General features: G+C 43.4%; 1 protein-coding gene across 1 annotated transcript in view; it reads right to left on the reverse strand.

The window, feature by feature from the left end:
• zeb1b (zinc finger E-box binding homeobox 1b) overlaps positions 1 to 15334 on the reverse strand; it is a 59813-nt gene extending 44479 nt beyond the window's left edge. The window contains exon 1 of the mRNA XM_061758111.1: positions 14962 to 15334. Coding sequence (XP_061614095.1) covers positions 14962 to 15019 — 58 coding nt within the window. The 5' untranslated portion in view covers positions 15020 to 15334. The remainder of the gene's footprint in view (positions 1 to 14961) is intronic.
• Positions 15335 to 15842: the final 508 nt, after the last annotated feature.

Genomic DNA, 15842 nt, shown 5'->3' on the forward strand with positions numbered 1-15842 from the left:
GACAAAATCCGATAGCATGCTGACATTCTACACTGTAAGGCATGAAGTGTGACAACACTGTAAAGGCCGTTTAATGGTGTTGGGACATTTGAGGGTTAAACTGGCCTGGTCAACTGATTTTGTGTGTATGTGTGTGGCGGGAGGTTATTGAGGGTAAAAAAAGTAAAAAGTCACACATGATACAAGAGGAAAATCCCCTGTTTTCTTCCTGTGACCATACACCTGTGTGTGTTAAGGACACAGAGGGAGGACACATCTGTTTGGGATTTGGAACAGGGCTTTTTCACCTCATGTCACGCGAGACTTAAGACAAAGGGGGCAGAGAGAAAGAGAAACGCAGTCTGCCTCCGATACACGAGAGTCAAGGCGAAAATACACCTCCTAACAAATCAATACAGTTTATTGATTACATCTCCACTGTGCTTATGCAACATCCCCACAACTATGGCGAAATCACAGTGTGCAGGTGGGGCTTTGCAAAGCAGAGATAGCAAGGTAAACCTTTCATGCATGCCACATGCTCTTTAAATCAAACTACACTATGTGACCCAATGGCCTGGAAAAACAGAACTGCTTGCATTAATCCATTCACATGGAGAAGAGTGTAAAGTTGTATTCTCAGAGTGTTTAAACCATGGAAATGACTTGTCCATGAGCAATATTCATGAATCTAGAAGAGACTTGGGACCATCGGCTTTAAATGGATGTCTAAAATGGTCAACCGTGGCTAATTGTGAGTGAGTCTTCTAACGACCCAACCCGCTCCAGCATGCTTCTGCTCTCTGCACACCCCCGACATTAACTCCTCTCAGCCCTCTTATTTTCTCGAACGCATTTTCCCCCAACAGAGCAACATTTCCACCGGGACTCTGATGGAAGCTCAGAGATGGCCCACGCTTAATCGATAGTGCCAGGTTGCCAAGACAACCTTGATTTCCTGTCACAGTTTTTGCAGAGTGCCGGTGATTGCGCCGGGTGTCCATTGCACCTGCCGCCCTCCTCCTCTTCCAGTGCCTCATCAAGCACTTGCTATCCCATACCTCTCTCCCTCCTGATACACAAAAGAGGACAGATATACAAAGCCATGACGGATTAGACCCAAGAGGTTGAGCTGGCCCAATCACACCATAGTGCCAAGGATGTGGAGACACACACACAAACACACGTCCTGTTATCTCTAACAATGCTGAGCTGTGACAGCTATCATATCTACCTTGGAAGGTGATGTCACCTGGGGAACGTTTACTATCAGTGCCCCTCATACACGCACACACATACACAACCTGCCTCCCTCCTCCATAAGAGGTTGGCACCTTCTGTTTTTTTTCATTAATGGAGAGCTCATTAATCGTGAGTGATAACGAGGACATGGGACAGGGACATGATTAAGGGGCTCTCTCTCCTTTAGCTGGCTGCCCTTGGGAATAAATAGCCTAGGGTGTGTGTGTGTGTGGTCCACATGTTAAAACAGGTAAAGGACATACTGTATATATCTTGTGCTATCACTAGGACATCTCTGGTGTAGGACCCTGCACGTTTTCTCCTTTATTTATTTAAAGTATACCCACATGCACCTTCCAAAAAGATGTATGACTGAAGAGGTTAGGACTTGATTGTAAGGATGATGTTTTGAAGTTTGCACATGCTCATAACTCATACTTCCTAACAAACTAATTCTTATATTTTGTATCTGCATATTCTGCAAAAAAAAAAATATATATATATATAGGTTACTGTCTTAATCCACATCTTGTCTTGGAAACTTATTTCATGTGGTACCCTTTAATTGTCCAATTCAATAGTGCATTAGGGTGAGCAACAGTTAATCAAAGTGTGATAGATTTGTGTGCCAGACTGACTCCAATTTCTCTTTGTCAAGTATGCTTTACGCTATGAAATCGATGATTAGTTATCACATTGCACTAACCTTGTAACTTAGAATGTATATTTTATAAAACAAGTGTTACTTTGTTGTTGTATCTGCCATATCCAAAGGAATAATACAATTTGTAGTCAAGTTTAGTTAAATGTTAAAAACCTTTAAAATAAAGATTTAAATCTGCAAAATTCTGACAAAGCATCACAAGCTTTGTAAAGTCATATTATTTGAGACATCTGTTTTTCTCATTTTTTAATGCAAGTGGTCATAATGTCGTTTGGTGTACTTAGTAGGCCTACTTTAAATCAACAAATAAAAAAAAAAGCCTACAACATTTTCTCTCACTAATCCAAACACATTTTGACTTCCAAAAGACTTGATTGGTTGCTACAGATGAAACAGAGAGTGATAATCTGTGACACTATGGAACATCCAAACTGACCCAAATGTATTGAATGAAACTGATCCAGAAACATTGCAGGGTGCTACGAAGTCACAGGAAGAGAGCAGAGATCAGACCGTACATCCACAGAAGGCTTTGCAGTACAGCAATCATTTAGCCTTACACACACATTAAATCCAATCTGTCTGGACCAGGACATTAATCCCTTCTCCTCGACCATGGACACAAGCAGACAATAATCCTCCGTATTTGTATATTAATAGCAAGAGGGGCGGACTATCTATGTGATTGCGATTGTATGTTTTATTAGTTGGCTAATCTGCTTGTCGATCAGAGGATCTGGTCCATTTAAAGCCGGACTTTAATAAAAACACAGTCACCACAGCCTGAGGGATAAGATCCACAAGGACAAGGGAAAGAACATGGCTGTGTTGAATAGACTCATCGCCAACAATAAACAGCTTTACATCAACGTTATCTGTCATGGTCCAATACAATTATTGTGTGGAATCCACCCCTGGGCCTCTGCCCTTTCCTATGAAGAGGGCTAGATAAAGCCTGACCGAAATATAAACCTGCTACCTTGTTTCCAGGGTGTATGCTTCACTCATCTCTGTTATTTCTGAGGGTGCACTTAAGATTCATTGTGCGTGTCCATAATAATGTGCATCGCCCTGAGAAACACTCCCTGTCCTCCTGAAGAGCTGACCCTAACATACTCCAGAGGAGCAGATGCCGTTCCACATCAGCTAACACGACCAGCGGAGAGGTGAGATTCCTTAAGATCTGAATCACGTTAAGAGTCATCTGCTCACCTCTTGACCTGTCTAGACGCTGTATTACCGCCACACCCTGCTGGACATCAGTCCTGATTCCATAGCTTTATCAGAAAGACGTTCGATCAGTAGGGCAATGCTTTGAATTAGCAGGCAAGTCAGAAGGAGATGAAGGCAGGCTAGACCACAGGGTGATTACCACATTGGATACTCCTGCCTTCTTACCAACAGTTGTGCCTGGAATCATTTACCCCACAAACACACAGTCCACACTAATACCAATAAAAAAACAAACTATCCACATGAAAAGACATTGAAAAAACTGTCCAGCAGTGATGCTGTGACCCCAAACAGTGAGGCCCTTTCAGCAAATCAGAGGCCGGAAGAAAGTCATATCTGGAAAAGGCACCAATAATACCAACTGTCTTTGTTCTGGTGGAACGGAGGGCGACTGGTTAGAGCATCTGCCTCACAGTTCTGAGGACCGGGGTTCAATCCCCGGCCCCGCCTTTGTGGAGTTTGCACGTTCTCTCCGTGCCTGCGTGGGTTTTCTCCAAGCACTCCGGTTTCCTCCCACATCCCAAAAACATGCATGGTAGGTCAATTGACGACTTTAAATTGCCCGTAGGTGTGAATGTGATTGCGGATGGTTGTTTTGCCCTGCAATTGGCTGGCAACCAGTTCAGGGTGTACCCCGCCTCCTGCCCGATTACAGCTGGGATAGGCTCCAGCACTCCCGCGACCCTTGTGAGGATAAGCGGCTCAGAAAATGGATGGATGGATGTCTTTGCTCCCTTCTGTCATGCCTGGAATCATTTAGCCTACACACACACAGTCTACACGAACACCAATTTTAAAAAAAAATCAATAAAAATAAGAAAAAAAACTATCCACATGAAGACATTTACAGACTCTCCAACAGTGAGGCCCTTTTAGCCAATCAGAGGCCTTAAGAAAGCCATATTTGGAAAATGCATAATAAAAATGGCAAAATGAGGAAGGGGGGTACAAATTAATTAGAATTACTTGATACTGACCATGAAAACTATATTGTACACAGTTTTTATACTATAAGCATCTATTAAAGTGTTTTACTTTGGATGATTACGCACCCTCGGGAAAGAAGTGATTTTCTTTAACGATTGGCTGATTTAGAAGAGAGGAGTGAAGAGGAGAATAATACAAAAAAGGATAAATCGAGCCAGTAACATGGTTCACAATCCAGTCGGAATTCATATGGAGGTCCAGAAATCCACTCAGAAAGATTGCTTATGAAACAGAACCACAAACAGAGAAAATAAACATAAAGCTTTGTCTTGAAATACATTACAGTCTAACCATGTGACTCTCACGGGTTAATCTCATGGGAGCATCCCCCACCCATGATCCCCCTGATGGACTGTAACAACAGGAAGTCAGCTTGCAATCGGCCTGCAACCAACACCACACCTACAGATAAGTGAGTTCTCCCTCGCGCACACATCACATTGGAACACAGACACACTCTCAGCCAAGTAGAAGAAGGCACAAACAAACACTGTTCCGACCTCCCTCATCATTCAGATGTTACATTAACGACAGCCATTTATCAGTCCACTGAGTTAAGTCTATGTTTAATCCCTTTAAAAGAAGACTGTGAGGAGCAGAAGAATCAATGGCACGCTGCCCATTGCTGCTGGCGTCTGTGGCAAGCAAGACTCGCTGCAGCCTGGCACTGAAACACGGAGGGACCGAGGCGGGCAGGGGGTGGGTTTTTCAGTGGCTCAATAGCCCTTGTTTGTCTAGGTCCCTTTGGGAAGTCAGGACACAGCAGTGAATAGGAGCCAGTTAGCAGCGATGGCATAATAAAGAGTGAGGGGGGAGGACCCAGGTCATTGAAATTCTGCGCAGGCTACTGTCAAGACCAAGCACCATTGCCAGCTGTGGCAGCAACTCAATGGAGCGTGGGGGTGTTTAACAAGGCTCAAGTTTTGGTTTATAGTCATAACATTGGGAGATAAGGAATCATTGATCTGACACTGCTTGATCAGCAAAAATATTAGCTCCGAGATAGTAATCTGTGGTTCAAAACACAGAATATAAAGTAGACCAGCCAGCCATGTACTGTAAATGTGACTCATTTAAGCCGTGAATTTCCCAAGGAAGATGACACTGAAATGACAGGCAAACAGGCCAGGCTATTGTTTTTCTGTTCGGTGTCTGTCATACTGTGTAAAGACACTCTGCTCTGTGTGGATGTGATTGTAAGTGCTGAGAGAGACGGATAGACACGACAGTAACAGTGTCCTTCATTCGTGTTTAAAAGTCACTACCGGACAGCCGTCTGTATAAATAAAGGATTTCAAGTCAGTTTTTTTCCATGTCACCCTTCAGTCAAATATAATTTCTTCATAAGGAGACAGACAAAAAAAATGCTTTCTGAGGATCATTCTTATTTATTGTTCACATATTGTTGACATTTTAGCATCTTCTGTTTTGTTGTGCAAATGTTCCAAATAAGTGCATCTCTATCTTAATACCAGCAACATTGGTACTCAATGATTTTCCTTTTGCAAAATGTGGTCTGCTCAACTCACAATAAGCACACTCCCAAAGATAAACCACAGGTAAAAGTTTGACTTTACTGTTGGACAACTCGACTCGATAACTACTTTTATCAAACAACATTTTCATCAAGCTAGCGGTGCAGTTCAGTTTGCCACATAATGGTTTAAATCTGTTAACCCTGATCAACCTTGCGTTTACATTGCATGGTGTAAGGTTGGGATGGTGGTATCTGTGTTAGCTATAGTATTACACCATATCATTCGATATCATAGTATAAGCGAAGAAAAAAAAACATGAGGGGGTAAGGCAAACAACTGCCATGGACAAATTACTGCCAGTCAGTCACTGGACAGCAGCGTCTACAATCACCCCTTCACAGTGTACCACTGTGACTGGGTACCAAAGGGGTTACCAAAATCAACTGCTCTGCACTGAACCTTTTTTTGGGTTTTTTTTTTGTACAGTCCCATTGGGGTACCAGTGGCTGTCATAAGCCACTTTTACACAAGCCATCTAAGACATATTTTTCCTGGCTGACTACCACGTGTGTAAGGTACCAATGTGGGATTACAGATAAAAGTCGCTATGCGAATTTGCCGGCCTCCGAGGAACAAAACCAATTACAATGAAGATGGGAGTTTGTGTAAAATGCACATAAAAACAGAAAACAAGAACAAATAATTTTCAGCCTTCAGTACATTCAACTGACTAGAGCTTGTGTGCGTCACTGTTGCTCAAACGCCATATAATTTAATTATCGGAAAGCGTGAGGCCGCAACGGCTGTGTTAGTGCTCACTTGGACATTGCAATGTCCTGCTTCATTGAGATCTTTCCTGAACGGGATAGGCAGATAAATGTACCGTTATGCCTTTGATGCGCCAATTTTCCATTCCAGGCACAGTACGTGAACGATGGAGCTCCAGTAGCTCCAGTTCATTGCTTGATCAACAGAGAATCATCAACAGGAATAACACAAAATTTGACATTTTTAAAATTGTAATAGATTACAACATGGAGGTTATTCTTTGCGTTTTAGAGTTCAGGTTACCATACAGTTTTATACCATGTCATGTTCCTCTGATTTGATGAATAAATTAAACTCTTATGATTGTAAAATGCCATACTATTTATGTAGCTTATGTAACCTACCATGACCAGCAGTCTACACGTGTGAAGGCAAAGATCAAGGATTACCACCATTAGAGCTCAATTGATCTGGATCACATGGTGCTGAGCTAACCTGTTTCTCTCACTTGGTTTGCGTCATTTACTTTTAAAGTATGCCAAGAAAGAGAGAATCCAAGCTTGTCATGATTTGTTTTATAAAGGACTACCAAGCCATGAATTTAATGTACAGTAACATCCTGGTTTGTGGTCCTTTCAGCCCCTGATGAGGAGCCTTAAATAGGTTGCCACAGGTGCTGGGGGCTGGTGTGTAGGAGGAGGGGTGGTAGCCTGGATGGGAGCAGGGCCGCAGGAAGCCTCTTGTTTTCACAGAGATAAAGGGCTTTCAGGTTGCATCCTGGGCCGTAATCTCCCACACACTTCCTGGTTTTGTTCAAGGCGAGGCGAGAGAAAATGACAAACTAACCTTCGCCACAAGAGGCTGATCAATAACTTCGGATGAAGCCGGATGTGTGTCTGGCATTTGTGCATTTGATAAGCATTAAATAGCAAAGCGACTGCCAGAATGACTGCGATTATAATAAAGGTCCTTGATTTGAGGTGATTTATGGATTCATTTATTCTGAGTGCTGGTTCATCAGTGATGATGATAAAAGTGTGCATATACTTTATTTTCTGACCCCTTCAGTTGCTTTTAAAGCATAATTAACATTGTTCCAAGCTCTTACATTCTAATTAAAGGTAGTGCTTCCTTCCTCCAAATTCAAGTTCCTCCTTAGTCACTTAGCAAGAGCCTTGTGCTTAAAAAGATGTATTTACTAGATATTTGCATTAAAGGGCTTTATTGAAAGCTGGCATCGGGGAGGAGCACACACATGAGAAGAATGAGAAACACACTTAATGTAAGAAAGTCCACATTCCACTCTCTATTTGGAATGCCAGCTTTCGACCATGAGGCACACCCTGTTCTGTTGCCAGAGGAAACTTTCAATCTCCTCTCTACCTCGCTCTCTGGCTGTAGCTGTGGCTCTCTCATACTTTTGTCAGGTGTTATTTATGAGTGGTGTATAGCTGAGTAGCTGCATGCCTACAGCACCTGCTGGTGTTGGCGAATCCGAGCCAAGGCAGCTGCCAGAGACTGGAATAAGAGAACAAGAGAGGGGTAGAAAGAAAGACTACTTGGGGCTCTATCTAGCACAAGCCAACGAGCAAGAGAGTTTATGTCGGAAAACAATGAGGAAAGCTGAAAATGTTTGGGGTAATAATGTGGTGATGTCAAATTACACTGCCGCTGAGCTAACATCTTATGCGGCTAATGAAGGTTATTATGATGGGAACAGAAGGACAAAATAAACAAGTGACAAAGAAGTGCTAATTAATAGTGTTGTACAACTCAGAACATAATCAATTAAAGACCACGCTTCATTGACTCACAGGCAAAAGCACTGGCGCCAGAATAACTAGGTGGGGTGAGGGTGGAGAGGTGGGGGGCTTGTTCATCAGCATGAATAAAAGGACAGATGTACAATAGCTTGAGTACCATCCCTTATCCTCCTGCTACATTTACACAATATTCATATTAATGGATCATGTCATTTTTTTTAGTGTGAATAAGTGGTCACTGTGGAGCTGAAAGAATGGTGTCATGGCAGTGATACAATTAAAGCCAAATTTCACATACATGTTTCATGTACAGTAGCAGTGTTAAATGGGTCAGTCAGTCTGGGTAGTGATTAAGGAATACTTAAGATGATTACAGACCAACTAAATACTCGCATCTTGCACTAAAAAACACTTTCTACACTGCTTTGTATTTCTAGTTCATAAACACACACTACAGTATTTACAGTAGCGAGTGTGCCTAGTCTTGGCTTTCTTAGATTGGGTCACACTCAGGGGCCACTGGGAGCTCCAAAAAATACTTATGGGTTAAATGGGGCGACGCGGTTGCTCCATGCTTCCCTATTACACCCTCCCTCTGCTTTCAGGCAGACCATTCTCCTCTCATTAATCCTGTGTGGATGTTTATCCATGATGACATTCAGCATAGCAGACGGCCCTCTTTCTGACTAACAAACAGAGTGACTAAGGTTTTCTTTGCTTGAGCTGTCATAGGGCTCTCGCCTAGCCCGCCTCGTTCAGTGTACAAGCTCGGGGGGGGACACAGGAGTACTCTCGATTTGTTAGTCATTGTGACCCTTGGGACATCAAAGTCAGGCTGCGCAACTAAAATCAGTGTGTGAATATGAATGTGTGCCCCCTCAGGAGGGCCATTATCAGTTGTGTGTGCTATGGAGAGGAAAATCAATATGGTCATCATAATGGGCTGGCAAAAAGCCAGCCAGTAGGCTGTGTTCAAAGCACAATGCACAGCAACGGATTACTTCTCATCTGATGTCATCCAATTTCATCCCTGTGGACCCAGCCACTGTGGGATTATAATAAGGTCAAGCACATTAGAGGGGGCTCGCCGACAAACGTCTTTGTGAAAGAAAAAAGTTGACAAACTGACAATCAGGAAGTGATGCTCTAGCAGAGGTTTGCCCTAAAGAGCTTTTGCCTCACACAACACAAGCTGGCGTGAGCGCCTTACTGAGCCCGCCTTCTGCCTATTGTGTCCGTCCAGTCTTTTTCATTAACCGCTCCACTGAGGACCACAAGCAAGAGGGAGGGGACGGACGGACGGATGGCTGGGCAGGGGGGAGCGAAGAAAGTAGGTGGTGGAAATGATGGGGGGTGGTCAATGAGGGGTCTGCAGACAGACCCAAAGGGAATTACTGTTGGCCTACCAAATGCATGATTAAAAATAAACAGACAGCACAGATAGGGACACCATACACAATGACTGTACACTTTCTACCACTAAGGATGGCAATTAAGAGGTAATCACTCGTTAAGTATACACATCACTCGAGAACATTATCTCACCCTTGCACCTGTTGGAAGCGGCTATGAGGGCGGAGTGAAGAAAATTAAAGAAAAGTTGGCAAGTTTTGTGCAGCTGAAGTCATCCTGCGAACCCACCTGTGCCCATGACTCACTGCTTTGGTGTCAGGCTTACATGATACACTTAACTGAGCTCTGCTTCTTGTGCTGCGCTGCCTACATCGCTGTGTTGTCTGTATCAGGGTCGTGGCTGTTTTGGACGGTTTCCCAAGCTTAGAACCAGGGGCCTAAAAGGCGTCATGGAGCAATTTATTCTTTTTGGGTCACCTATTGTCAGCTTAAAATGCCTTTTATTGATCACCACAGAATTTCCTACCAACTGACTCTTTGATTTTATTCTAAACTTACGGTATGTTTGCTGTAATTACTTTATTTCTAAACACTGGCCTACGATATCATGGACTGTACTCAACGGGCAGGGAATCTCTGGGAAGAAGTAGCCCACATGCTTCCCTTCAAGAAGAAGGGGGGAAAGGGGGGGGGGCACATTTGGCTTGTGCGCAACGGCTGTTGTTTTGTTCAGCTCATCAAGTTGACGTGTTGCTGCTACAAGCTATCCCCCACCGCACCCCGCAAACTCCAGAATATTACGATCCTTTCAGAAACATTGTTGCTCTCTGGATGGGTACCTCAGCCTCGTGTGGGGAGGGTTCAAGGTGTGTACCCCCTCCCCGTCACATTGTTCTCATGGCTCATGCTTCAGATTCAGTAAAACTCCTTCCTACTGGGCCATATTAAGCCTTCACCCTGGCGCTAAAAACAGCTTGTTGGGCACCACCAATGTGCCCACTAAAATACACAGGATAGAAATGTAATGAGCAGCATGTAAGGGGAACAGACGTACATGTAAGCTACATTTATGAGATAAAAATGTCAAAGTGCTACAATGTGGGTCTTCAGGGCCTTAGGCTGTGGGAAGGATTTGATGAATTCTGCTTATGTTCCATGGATTCCTCCCTCGCGGGGACCTTCAGGAAAAGAATGGGTCATATGCAAATGGCATGCACAGTATGGAGGAGAAATTTCCCACAAGCCCAGTGTGAAAAGGGCTCTCCCTCCCCATGCCAGGCCCGCTGAATGGGCCTTTTCTTCTGCCACTGAAAGTGAATGAGGTAGCGCAGGCTAACTGCAAAGGTAACTAGGCTCTTTCTCCTCAGGCTTTCTCACTAAAGCCTCAACACACAATGGTTCATTTACGCATTCAACCACACAAACCACAATAAAGCACATCCAAGCGCAGTTAAGGGGGTTACTGAAACTGACTCTGGGTTTAAAACTCTTCCTTTATGCAGGAAGAGCACCTTTTTATAGGCTAATGCTCTCTGCCTCCATGGGGGCAGCTAATCATTAAGCAGCCTTAACAGAGGTGGGATAGTACATCATAAAATTCAAATTTCAAGAAGCAGCTCACTGAGAAAAGTAATTCTTCTCGCTCAACAATATCAGTTTGCCGGAAAATAAATTCCCCTAAAAATGTTACCAACAAGAGGTAAAGCATAACTCGGACACAGTCTTCATCTACTGTGCGAGACTGCTGCTGCCATGTGTCAAGCGTTTTATCTGCCGTCACCGAGTCTTTCAGCTGTCACCTGTTATAAACGTCTTTGGACACCTCAGTCGCTTCTCACCAACTCCATCCATCCCCCACTTGCCAAACCATGGGGAACACATAGCCCACAATTTAAGGGGTCACCAAAGAATGGACAGAGAAGGAGGGAGAGGAGAAAGGGCTGAGGGCTCCAAAACTCCCTCCCTCTCCTTCCCCGCTCTTCTCCTTTCATTGAACAGACTTAAACACAAACACAATTGGACATGCTGGAAGCCTCACAATGGCACAGGGGAGGAAAGTGAAGTCATACTCTAGGCACGCTGGGTGCCTAGGTCAGGGGGCAATCAGCAGCACCCCTGGCTACTGTGTCTTAACCCCTCCGGCTCCTTTCTCCCCCAAAATAAAAGAGAATCTTGGGGAGAGAGGAGAGTGTGAGGAGGCGGGGGCAACTTCTTCTTAGTTGGCACTTTCAAATGAAGCTGCTGGGGAAATTGGTGAAAAGCTGTGAGATAAATGAAATATTTCCTCCTCTGCTAAAGTCTTCACACAACAGGGGTGGACCTTTTAAATGTAAACATGTCTTTAAACACACTAATGTGAACATGTGGAGCTACAGAGCATATCCCCACCACCTCCGATGCCATTCCATGTTTCACTTGACAAACTGTATCCACAGCTTGTATTGTTCCCATGCAAACTTACAGCATGTGGTTGTATTCAAAAGTTTTTAGGCGTGGTGACAGAGTCCAGTGCACTCAGTATACTGTAGTTTCATCAAGCCAATAAACAAGTGCTTAACATCACACAAGTAGTTGCCAAGTGCCGACCTCATTTTCCTTATTTGATGGTGATTCACCAGAGTGAATTTAAAGAGTGCAGAGGAAAGGAGGATTGCACTTTATTCGATGTTTTGATGCAACAGCTATTGAGAAAGAGTCCAAAAATCGTCCCAGTGACGCCCTGTTTATTTTTGCAAAGAATGTTAACACCGGTCACATTCCTCTATTCCCAAATTGCTGTGTTAAATTACCATTGCGGGGAATGGCAACTATTCCCGAGGGGGGCGGAATGGAGAGAAGTGACAAAGGGAGCAGTAGTATCCCACCAATTGCAAACTCCTGTCATCCTGCAAGCTGTTAACACCTCTCTGTTTACAGCAGGGAATGGAGCTCACCTTGATCACCGCTACACATGATAGCGAGCGACCTAGCTTAAGCCACTGACCATCCTAAATTGGGAAATTTGGGCACAATTATAAGTGTACAAACAATGACTAATTGAATTTTAGTGGAAAAGTTGAGGATTTCACATTGTTATAAAAACAATTCAAATATAACTTTTCATGGAATTCCATTATGCTGGTTTGCATGACAGGTCACAAAGTATAGGAAGTATGGATATCAAGGCAAATGAGGTCAAAGTAACAGACAAGACATCTGCCTGGTCACAGACTTTCAATATCAATAGGCCTGTGTAAAAAGCCTGTCAATTTAAAGGGGACAAGTACACATTCTGAATGTGTTTGTTGGGCAGCATTTCCACAAATCAGCACTGTGGAAATGAATGATGAAGGCGAGAAACATGCATTTACAAAACTAATGAAAAAGCCTTCTTGATGATAATGGGAAAAAGGCATTTACAAACCCCAAGCTTGTCAAACTGTCCTAGAGTGATCGTCCCAAAGAGAGAAAAAAAATACGCTTATTAGCTGTGCAGTTATCTAAGGCGTGTCCACGTATTTACACCCAATCTCCAGAGGCGAAGCAGCAACACGCCTCATAACAAACCAAGATGACAGTGGAAAAAAATAAGTCACTTTTGGAGAACACTGACGAATCACCAATGGAAACAGCAGTGATAAACATGGTACGGTTGCATGTTTCCTCCCACAACAGCTATCGTGCCTGACTTTTCCAGCTCCTTCAATGCTCACCAAAACCAGCAGACATTCCAATACCATTTTTTCCCCTTGCCATCAACTTCTTAAACAGTAGACTCATAATTTCAGAGTCAATGTGCACATAACTGTAGTGCCATTATGACTGTATTCGTCATAGCTCCGTCAATCTGCATTATTTGTATTTATTTTTTATTTTTTGAAATCAGTATTACTACACTACTGGACTCTTGATATTTCTTAATGGCTCTCTTTTGTGACAAACAAAAGCTGTTTTACTAGAGTCGCTGTAACTACCCAAGACAAATAAATTCCTTGTGTGTTTCAACATACTTGGCCAATAAAGGTGATTCTGAGTGTAAGAAATGGCACATATATTATTTCCAGCATCACCCTACTTCCTTGATGCTACACTGGGTGGCACAATACACAATACACCATGCAAAAGAAACGCTTCACTTGTCACTATTCCACATTTACAAGCAGAATGGCATGCAAAGGATGCAAGTGTAACCCACATTTTTGGAAAGTAGAGCGTGTGGAAGCAGTTACTTTTTTGTGTCAGTTGCAAAGCATCAGGGGAAATTATGTGTGTGCAAGTATGTGTGACAGTGACATAGACACATGCGCCAAATGAAGAATATTGTGTTTTCAACGCTGGCTAGGTGACAACTGTCCCAGTGGAATCAAAAGGATTCCCAACGCCTGCACAGCCGCAGAGCCGCTGTCCTTATATGGACTGTGCGCAGCTCACATAAACAGGCGCGTGAGCTGTGCCTCGCGTTCCGGAACCTCAGTCAAACCTTGACGTGGTTCTGATAAGCTTCCTGTATCTTGTTTACCGTGATAGAAATAACAATAATAATGTTTTAAAAATTATAATAAATGAATAAACAAACAAAAGAAACGTGTAAAAAAAAAAAAAAGACTGCGGTAGACGGCGATTGAGTTGGACGACCGATGGAAAGAAGTGGTCAAAACAATTTTTGATAACTTCTATCGGAAAAACAAAAACAAAAGACTACGGTATCTTCGATAAAGTTATTGAAAGCGCCGATGGACATTGCTGACTGGCGTCGATAAGGGAGCACGAGTTGTTCCGCCCAACCGAGCAGCAACAGTGTCCCTCACGTTACCTGCTCCCTAACCAAAGAAAGCGCATCAAAGAGTCGTGTTTTTTTGTTTGTTTGTTTTTTAACTTTGATAGACATATTTCCGTCCACGGAAGCACAACAACGTTTGCGGAATAAACAAACAACCCGTCGAGAATTGTGAGAACAACCAGATAGAAACAGGTCCGACTTTGACAAAGATGGTTATAACTCGAAAAATGACCAATGGTGTCTCTTTCTATAACGAAAACGGGTACACAAATGAACAAACACGTGTTAAGATGCGATAAAAGCGCTGTCCCTTTTATCACAGGGGTGAGGTGCGAATAACGGGTGCAGCGGACCGGTGAAGAGGGATAAAAACTCGTCAGAATGTTCTTCAAGCAAGTGAATAGTGGATCTACAAAAGAGAGGGGGGTGGGAAGTCAACTAAAATGAATGTAAACACGAGATAAGAGCGAGTCCGTTTCTAAAAGGGTGAGGTGCGAATAACGGTCTGGAGTGCAGTGGACCGCTAGGCGGAGGGCGAGACGCGACCCAGGTATAACGGTACACCGCATACAGCGCTCACTTGCTACTTCGCAGCACTTTCGCTCACTGAAAAAAAACAAAAAAAAAAACACTTTTGCGCATCCAAAGTTCTCAGCCCAACAACCGAGGAGCACAACAACCTCCCAACTGTCCGCCCGAACGCGAAGCTCCGCGTCAGAAGTAGTTTTTACTCACCGTTGTTCCTCCTCGGGTTGGCCTGCTTTCTGCGCTTACACCTGGGGCCATCCGCCATGATCCTTTCGTTGTGTCTAAATGGTGCGGGAGAGTCACCTCCTCTCTCACCCACTCTCCCCCTCCGCGTCCTCCCTCCCCTTCACCGCACCTGGTTTACGACACTAACACTTTACGACATCACCTTCTCGTGTACCTCCCGGACCGACATTAACTTGCCGACACCGGTCCCGTCGAAGGAAGCACTGCAAGTCACAAGGGAGGAGAGAAAAAGAGAGAGAGAAAGAGAGAGACGCTAGCTTGTGTGTACCGCTTTACCTGACCAGCCTCTTGGAAGTGCGTTTGAGGTTTGTTCTTTTAGGGCTGCCTTTGTTTTGGTCATCAAAGGTGAAGGTGGACGCACTTTGTTAACGTCATAAAGCAACTCGCCACATGGAGATGTGTGACCATGGGGAACACTTTTTCTAAACTTTTGTTTGTTTTGTTTTTTTCTAATTGCCTCCAAACATTAGGTGCAAATTTCGTCTTTGTTTATTTGCAGTAAATAAATAAAAAAGTTGTTTTTAAAAATCTGTTGCATTTTTATTGAACATTATGTATAACCAGTCTTGTAATAAAGCGACAGAAAACATGGCACCCCTTGTAGAATATTACTTGAGTAAAAGTCTTAAAATTAGGTATCAAAAGTAACTTTCTAATATTAATATTAGATGGAGAGAGATAACCACACAGCAAAGTAGGCATGCTGAATTACTAATCATTTTAAATATATGAAACATATTGCATGATTAAATATTAAAGATAACATATTGCGATCTTTAAAATGGAATAAATATTCAGCATATCATCCGTGACCCGAGTAAGATAAGCGGTATAGAAGATGG

Source organism: Phyllopteryx taeniolatus, chromosome 20 (assembly GCF_024500385.1).
Source record: "Phyllopteryx taeniolatus isolate TA_2022b chromosome 20, UOR_Ptae_1.2, whole genome shotgun sequence".
Classification (NCBI taxonomy): Eukaryota; Metazoa; Chordata; class Actinopteri; order Syngnathiformes; family Syngnathidae; genus Phyllopteryx; species Phyllopteryx taeniolatus.